At 39.1% G+C, this 9042-nt stretch overlaps 1 protein-coding gene across 1 annotated transcript; it reads left to right on the forward strand.

Moving 5' to 3' along the window:
* Positions 1-620: 620 nt before the first annotated feature.
* Positions 621-4453, forward strand: LOC136178916 (uncharacterized; the record flags this gene model as incomplete). The annotated part of the gene is made up of 3 exons (XM_065953348.1): positions 621-642; positions 783-1087; positions 4076-4453. Coding segments are annotated over 3 exons (705 nt in total), but the record flags the coding sequence as incomplete, so codon positions are not given.
* Between the last annotated feature and the right edge of the window lie 4589 nt (positions 4454-9042).

Below are 9042 nucleotides of genomic sequence, written 5' to 3' on the forward strand. Positions count from 1 at the left end.
ATAAACATTAGCACCTTAGCACTACTGTGCTACCGCAGGCTACGGCATATTGTTGGCATGCTACAGAAGTTAATGGGCGTGCAACATGAGCTGCTGGGCCACAACGAGCCAATGGGCTTAGATCAGTGATATCACACTGACAAGACGTCACACTGGCAAAACATTTTCGAGGGGGGCTAGAACCAAGCGTTACATGCAGCTAATGCTACAGCTAACAGGAGGACGTAGGAGTAGCCGCGTTTCCGTGGACTTTGAATTTTTGCAAATAGATGTACCTAAACATACACAGGACACTTGGAAAACACACTAAAGAGCATATAAAACCAGAAGAAGAAGAATATGGGCCCTTTAAGAGAAATGGATCTTGTAAAACTGTTCAAGACCTTCATAGAGTACTCACAAAAACCTGCTTGAAGTCCCTTTTATACACAATTGTAATATTTTTTGTCTCCACTACAGGCAACATAATCAAGGGGGAAGATCACCACAGCACTCTGTTCAAGCATTCATATGTAACAGCTGCTGTAAAGTGAACTATTCTCACACTTCTGGCTGAACATCAGATCAGGTCTCCTGTAGGTTCAAACCTTGTTGTAGAGATGGAACTTTGGCTGTGGATTATTCTGGCTGCTCTTCTATTTGGTGAGAAACTATAGCATCATACATTTTTTTTACTCCTCACTTGTTTGTGTGTCTGTTCTTAAGGCTATGTAAATTATTTAACCTCAATCCTTTTTTTCATCAATCAACAATTCATCTTTTATTTTCTGTTCTCTTCTCAGAGTGTAAAGGAGAAGACAGAGTGATCCAGCCAACAGAAGATGTATTTGCTTCTGAAGCAGACACAGTCACACTTGGTTGTACATTTGAGACCACTAACCCATATCCAAATTTGTTCTGGTACAGACAAGAAATGGGTGATTTCCCAAAGTACATGTTGAGATGCTACTCAAAAGACGTATATAAAGCTCCTGAGTTCCAGACAGACAAATTTAATGCTACAATCAACGGGATATCAGTTCCCATGAAGATCCAGAAGCTTCAGCTGACTGACTCTGCTGTGTACTACTGTGCTCTGAGGCCCACAGTGACAGGAAACACCACAACTCTGTACAAAAACCTCTGGAGAGAAGACAACACAATACTCCACAACATCCACTAGAGGGAGTCACACACTGATAAACTTTAGTTGTATATGTTGATACAGTTTAGATTCTTTTCCCTCATGATACAGTTGTGATAAAACTCTTCAGAAATGAAAATGATTTGATATGAGTCTCCTCCTACTGACTGCAGAGGAGCCTTATGACAGAGAACTGGGTCTTTGTAATATAACAATGAGTAAGGTCTTTAACCTGCTCTTTTGTAAAGTGTCTTCAGATAACATTTGTTATGAATTGGTGCTATACAAATAAAGATTGATTGAGAACTCTTTTAATCAAGCTGTGAACATCAGACCGAACAACTCAGCACCAACTCATACTAGTTCTTCCTTTGCAGCACCTCACCTCTGTAAATGTGGGAGAACTCACAATGGCCTCCAGTTAAAAACAAGTTCACGTTCTAAATAAGGTGTTCCTCTGGCCCCGCCCACTGAGGCAAACCAATGAGATTGTCTGTATCTCCAGAGCAGAAAAGTTTGAGGAAGTCAAATTAAAATCATGTCAAAGTAGAGGAGTACATCTGTGCAGCACAGAGGCTGTTTAGTTTAGAAGAACATTACTCATCTGCTGTCTGTTTGTCTTCAACAACTCCAAAGACATGCTGCTTTACCTCTTTTTACTTTGCTCTCACTTTATAGGTGAGTGTTACAACACACATCAAACTCTAATTTCACCTGCTGTTTAGACCAGATATCTGAACAACTATTTCAAAGTAGATGTTTATCTGTGGGAGCTACAAATTCCACTGATAGAAAAAGACTTTTGTTTTCTTCATGAATCTCAAAATGATCAAAGATGACTGATGAAGTAGAGGACTGATTTTCAGTCTCTTGATGTCTGAATCTCTTGCAGACTAACAGACATGTATAATACTTATTTTGCAGCCCTGGGCTCCATGAACAGCATAAACCCAGAAACAACTGAAGAAAAGGTTGAAGAGGGAGGAAACATCAACCTGACCTGTACATATGATGGTGTTATTAACAACATCCAGTGGTACAGACAAAACCAGAGATCCAGACCAGAGTTCCTGTTCTACATCACAGAGGGAGGATCGATTCATCCAACAGATTCTGATTTCTCAGCTTACATTAACAAAACGGAAAAACGAGTAAATCTGGAGATCTCCTCTGCTGCACTGACTGACTCTGCTGTGTACTACTGTGCTCTGAAGCCCACAGTGACAGGAAACACCACAACTCTGTACAAAAACCTCTGGAGAGAAGACAACACAATACTCCACAACATCCACTAGAGGGAGTCACACACTGATAAACTTCAACCGTAGTATGGAGATGTAGGCTGGACTGTTCTCTGTGCTCTAAAGATAAACTGAAGGTCTGAATATAATATTAATTATCTACAAAGTACATCTTGTTTGTAATCATATTTACTCATGTGTTTAATTTCACCACTGTTGAATTTTATAATTTAAATAAAGTAACTCAGTAAACTTCCTGCATTCTTTTGTCTTGCGCTTTATTAAAGAAGTTTGTCTTCTGTTCATTGTAAGCTGCGATTTCTCGAGGTGTTCCACAGGGTTCATTCCTGGGTCCTCTCAGTTTTTAATTATATGCTGGCAGCGATATTGTTAATATTATTTGATCAGGTTTCCTTTGTTTTGGTTTAGATTAATGGATCTTGTAAAATTGTTCAAGACATTCATTGGCCCTTTTTCAAACCGGCCACTACACCCTACCCCTACGCACTACCCCTCCGTTTGCGCGTCCCCGCGGAGGGTCTGCCATATTAAGTCCATCCCAAACCAATTAGCGGGGAGTGGTAGTGGGTTATAAAACCCTCCACCAGCAAGTGTGCACCGATGCCGACTTTCGGATCACGTGCAATGCCTATTGTGTCCGGTCGTTATGGATGAAGCAACCTGTGAGTTCTGTGCAAGTGCCTATAAACACTGCTCCAACTAAGATAGACATTTAATATCCTCATACAGGCGTTAACAACTTCAAATGTGTTCTGAGGATCAAATATATGTTTATTTATTGTGTTTCATATTTACAGGGACTGTTGCAAAAACAAAAGAATATTAAATCACGTTGCAGACAACTTTGTTGTGAACATTTATTTCTCATTTTTCTACTTTTGTTGTCTTTGTGAAATCTCAATTCAACAATAAAAAATACACTTTTTGCTGCTCTGATGTTCAACAATATTATCCTTGTCTTTGCATTAATTTAGGACACCCTGTTCTATGAAATTACATTAAATTAACTGAAATTATAAATTACAATAAACAATGTAGGCTCAATCTAATAGTTTTGTTACCAGTCTACACTAATATAACTGAAAAAGAGGAATAATCTAGGCTACATAAATATTTTTACAGAATGCATTAGCTACAAAAAAAGGCGTTTCCGCAAGATACCGCTGAGTAACCATGGTAACATACAGTTCCTGTTTCCACCTGAGAGAGGGAAGTTTTTCCTAAAGCCTGCCGCTGTATTTCTACCCTACACCTTGATGAAGGAGAAGGAGGGTTTGGTTTGAAAAAGGGCCATAGAGTCTGGAAAAAACTTACTGGATGTAACTTTTAAACACAATTGTAATATTTTTTATCTCCACTAGAGGCAACATAATCAAGGGGGAAGCTCACCACAGCACTCTGTTCAAGCATTCATATGTAACAGCTGCTGTAAAGTGAACTATTCTCACACTTCTGGCTGAACATCAGATCAGGTCTCCTGTTGGTTCAAACCTTGTTGTAGAGATGGAACATTGGCTGTGGATTATTCTGGCTTCTCTTCTATTTGGTGAGAAACTATAGCATAACATATTTCCTTTACTCTTCACTTGTTTGTGTGTCTGTTTTAAACTCTACGTGACGTATTTAACCTGAAGCCTTTTTTTAATCAATCAACAATTAATCTCTTCCTCTTTCTGTTCTCTTCTCAGAGTGTAAAGGAGAAGACAGAGTGATCCAGCCAACAGAAGATGTCATTGCTTATGAAGGAGACACAGTCACACTTGGTTGTACATTTGAGACCATTACTCAAAATCCCTCAATGTTCTGGTACAGACAGGAAATAGTTGACTTTCCAAAGTACATGTTCAGATGCTATTTAAAACAGGTATATAAAGCTCCTGAGTTCCAGACAGACAGATTTAAACCTGCAATTAACGGGACATCAGTTCCTCTGAAGATCCAGAAGCTTCAGCTGACTGACTCTGCTGTGTACTACTGTGCTCTGAGGCCCACAGTGACAGGAAACACCACAACTCTGTACAAAAACCTCTGGAGAGAAGACAATACAATACTCCACAACATCCACTAGAGGGAGTCACATGCTGTTAAACTACGATGGTATGTAATGATACAGACCAGATCATCTGAACACTTTTTAAAACTGAAGATATGATGTAGGAGGGATGCATGCTTTAATGTGGGGCTGTACCAGTCTCTCAAAGCATTTCATAATCACCGGGGTGAGAGCAACCGGACGGTAATTGTTCTTGCTGGTGATGGCTGAGGTTTTGGGTACGGGGATTATGGTTGCGGTTTTCAGACAGATGGGGACAGTGGCTTGCTGTAGTGACAAGTTGAAGATGTGTGTGAAAACTACAACATCCACTAGAGGGAGTCACACACTGATAAACTTCTATGGTATGTCATGATTAAGGCTTGATGTTTCTCAATTCAGAAATGAAACTAGTTCAACAGATGAGTCTCCTCCCAATGACTGCAGAGGTGTTTGATGACAGAGAACTGTTTGATTCCAGCTGTGAACATCAGACCAAACTCTACTCACAAAACTGAATCATACTGAACATTCAGTTACAGCATCTCACCTCTACAAACATGGAACAACTCACTGTTATTTTGTTCTTCTCAGTTCTCATAGGTATGTATGTAAAGGAAAATGTGGGTGTTTAGGAAAATAATATGTATCTACATTTTAAAAGAAGTTGAATTAAAACAATAGATTTTTGAGGTGTGATGGATTGTGTTGCATTCAGAGTTGATTTCAATAACACACGATTCTGTATAATTTCTCTTTCTTTTTAGAATCCAGCTATGAAGAGCTCACTCCAGTTAAGAATGAAGAGTCCAGTTTAGAAGGCAGCACTGTTACTCTGTCATACAGTTACCCTGAACTGTCAGCTAGTGATTATTTCTTCTGGTATCGACAACATCCAGGAAAACAACCACAGCTCCTTGTTGGTCACGGCGCTTCAGGAACGATAGGAAATGCACTTAGATCAGGATTAAAGATTTCAGTGGAGAAAAAAGAAATCAACATGAACATCTCCTCTGTTGCACTGACTGACTCTGCTGTGTACTACTGTGCTCTGCAGCCCACAGTGACAGGAAACACCACAACTCTGTACAAAAACCTCTGGAGAGAAGACAACACATTACTCCACAACACCCACTAGAGGGAGTCACACACTGATAAACTACAATGGTATGTAATGATACAGACCATCATCTGAACAGTGATTAAAACTAAAGACATGATGTAGAAAATGTGGTCATCTTAAAATAACTTGATCCAGTTTTAGATTCTATTAAAATCCAGTCATAGATTCAACCACTTTATAACATGAAGTTCTGCTGTTCAAAACATTCACACTCTTTACAAACAGATGGAAGACTTCTCCCACATTGCTCTCCTGACATGTTTACCTCAGCTAGACAGCATCAACCTCCACTAGAGGGCGACATTATCTAGTAGGTGGTACAAAACCCAGATACTGAGCTCAACCTGTCTTTGAATAATAACTTCTGCTGAGAAGAGAACAAACGTCACTCTGAATGTTGAACATCAGAGAGTTCCTCCTGTTGGTTTAAACCTTGTTGTAGAGATGGAACTTTGGCTGTGGATTATTCTGGCTGTTTGTTTGTTTGGTGAGAGGCTGAGCAAATCTTATTTTTAATGTCTCTGAAATGTTTGTGTTTGATCATCTGACTAGGAAACTCCTTCATAATAAATATTTTTATTCAATCAACAATTAATCTCTCCCTCTTTCTGTTCTCTTCTCAGAGTGTAAAGGAGAAGACAGAGTGATCCAGCCAACAGAAGATGTATTTGCTTCTGAAGGAGACACAGTCACACTTGATTGTAAATTTGAGACTTCAACGACCTTCTATTTGTTCTGGTACAGACAAGAAATGGGTGAAATCCCAAGGTACCTTTGGAGAGGCAATGCAGGCTTTTCAGAAAATGCTCCTGGGATCTCAGGAGATAGATTTAAAGCTACAATAAACGGGACATCAATTCCTCTGAAGATCCAGAAGCTTCAGCTGACTGACTCTGCTGTGTACTACTGTGCTCTGAGGCCCACAGTGACAGGAAACACCACAACTCTGTACAGAAACCTCTGGAGAGAAGACAACACAATACTCCACAACATCCACTAGAGGGAGTCACACACTGATAAACTTCTATGGTATGTCATGATGAAGGCTTGATGTTTCTCAATTCAGAAATGAAACTAGTTCAACAGATGAGTCTCCTCCCAATGACTGCAGAGGTGTTTGATGACAGAGAACTGTTTGATTCCAGCTGTGAACATCAGACCAAACTCTACTCACAAAACTGAATCATACTGAACATTCAGTTACAGCATCTCACCTCTACAAACATGGAACAACTTACTGTTATTTTGTTCTTCTCAGCTCTCAGAGGTATGTATGTAATAAATGGACAGTGTGTTGTGATTTTGAAAATAAAGAGTATTTCAGTTTGGACAACAGTCGTTATTATCACATTAAATATGTTAGATGTAAAGTCCTGTAGTGATGCTGTAAAGATGCTGGAATGCACAAATTTCCCCCATGGGGGATCAATAAAGTTTATCGTTATCTCTATCTTTATCTCTATGTTTGTTCAATATTTAGATTTAATGACATGACTTTGAATTATATCTACATCTTTTTTAGGTGTCAGCTGTGAAGAACTCACCCCAATGAAGAGCACAGTTTAGAAGACAGCACCGTCACTCTGTCCTACAGTTACTCCAAACAAGCTGTTGGCAGTGATTCTTTCTTCTGGTATCAACAATATACAGGAACACCACCGCAGTTGATAATTTCTCATTCAGGAACAGGACGACTTATATCAGATCCAGTCTCTGGACTGTCTGTTTCAGTGAGGGAGGATAAAAAACATCTGGATCTACAGATCTCCTCTGCTGCACTGACTGACTCTGCTGTGTACTACTGTGCTCTGCAGCCCACAGTGACAGGAAACACCACAACTCTGTACAAAAACCTCTGGAGAGAAGACAACACAATACTCCACAACATCCACTAGAGGGAGTCCCAGACTGTGAAACATCAAGTGTAGGTATGGAGATGTAGGCTTGACTGTTTTGTAGTGATGATAAAGAAGATCTCTGACAGGTGCTCTCCACATATACAGAACTGTTTAAATATAACATGAATTTAGTTTGCAAACTATAGATATAAATGAAGCTGTTAATATACAAAAAGTTAATATGATGTGATGGTTTGTCATCATATTTAATCTGGATCAAATCGTTAGAATAAAGTACCATCATAAACAGTTGGCATCACAAAATTAGAAGTGAGTTTCTTTTGTTCTGTCTTTGATAAACACGTTCTTCTTTGGCTGTGATTTCTCGTGGTGTACCACAGGGTTGAGTTATAGGCCCGGCCTTTTTATTTGCAAGTTGAATTTGATTTAAAATAATTTAGTCTAGTTTCTTTTTTGTTTTTATTGATGAACAGATCTTATCTTAATCCAGTCATAAATGCCTCTATGTTACTACATTTGAGATGTAAGTGTTAAGAGGAGGAGCTACACAAATGAATATGAACAGTGTCACTTTGGAACAGAAGAGCTGCTGTGTTCTCTCTACTGTTGATTTATCACAGGAACAACAATGCAGCTTCCTTTGGTTTGGATGATGATAGTATTTGTTCATACTGGTAAGTACTAAGAAGACGTAATAAGATCTAAGACATGAAACATGTCTGTCCAGATAGACAACTACAGTTACAGTGAAATATATGTCTTTCTCTTTAGGATCCTCTGAGGAATTAGTGACACCATTCAGAGAGGTAATGATGGCTGTTGATGGAGAAAATGTGACTCTCTCCTGCAACTATTCAGGCTCTGTCACCAACCTCTACTGGTATCAGCAGAAATCAGGTTCATCTCCACAACATCTCCTTGGAGAATATTCAGAAAAAACAGAGAAGTTGTCGACAAGACACGACAAACAATCTAATGAGTTTCATCTGGAGATCTCCTCTGCTGCACTGACTGACTCTGCTGTGTACTACTGTGCTCTGCAGCCCACAGTGACAGGAAACACCACAACTCTGTACAAAAACCTCTGGAGAGAAGACAGCACAATACTCCACAACATCCACTAGAGGGAGTCACACACTGATAAACTTCTATGGTATGTCATGATGAAGGCTTGATGTTTCTCAATTCAGAAATGAAACTAGTTCAACAGATGAGTCTCCTCCCAATGACTGCAGAGGTGTTTGATGACAGAGAACTGTTTGATTCCAGCTGTGAACATCAGACCAAACTCTACTCACAAAACTGAATCATACTGAACATTCAGTTACAGCATCTCACCTCTACAAACATGGAACAACTTACTGTTATTTTGTTCTTCTCAGTTCTCATAGGTATGTATGTAAAGGAAAATGTGGGGTGTTTAGGGCAATAATATGTATTTACATTTTAAAAGAAGTTGTAATAAAACAATAGTTTTTTGGGGTGTGATGGATTATGTTTCATTAAGGGTTGAATTTCAATAACACACGATTTTGTATAATTTCTCTTTCTTTTTAGATTTCAGCTATGAAGAGCTCACTCCATTTAAAAATGAAGAGTTCAGTTCAGAAGGCAGCACTGTTACTCTGTCATACAGTTACCCT

This window comes from Labrus bergylta, chromosome 4 (assembly GCF_963930695.1).
Source record: "Labrus bergylta chromosome 4, fLabBer1.1, whole genome shotgun sequence".
NCBI classification, from domain to species: Eukaryota; Metazoa; Chordata; class Actinopteri; order Labriformes; family Labridae; genus Labrus; species Labrus bergylta.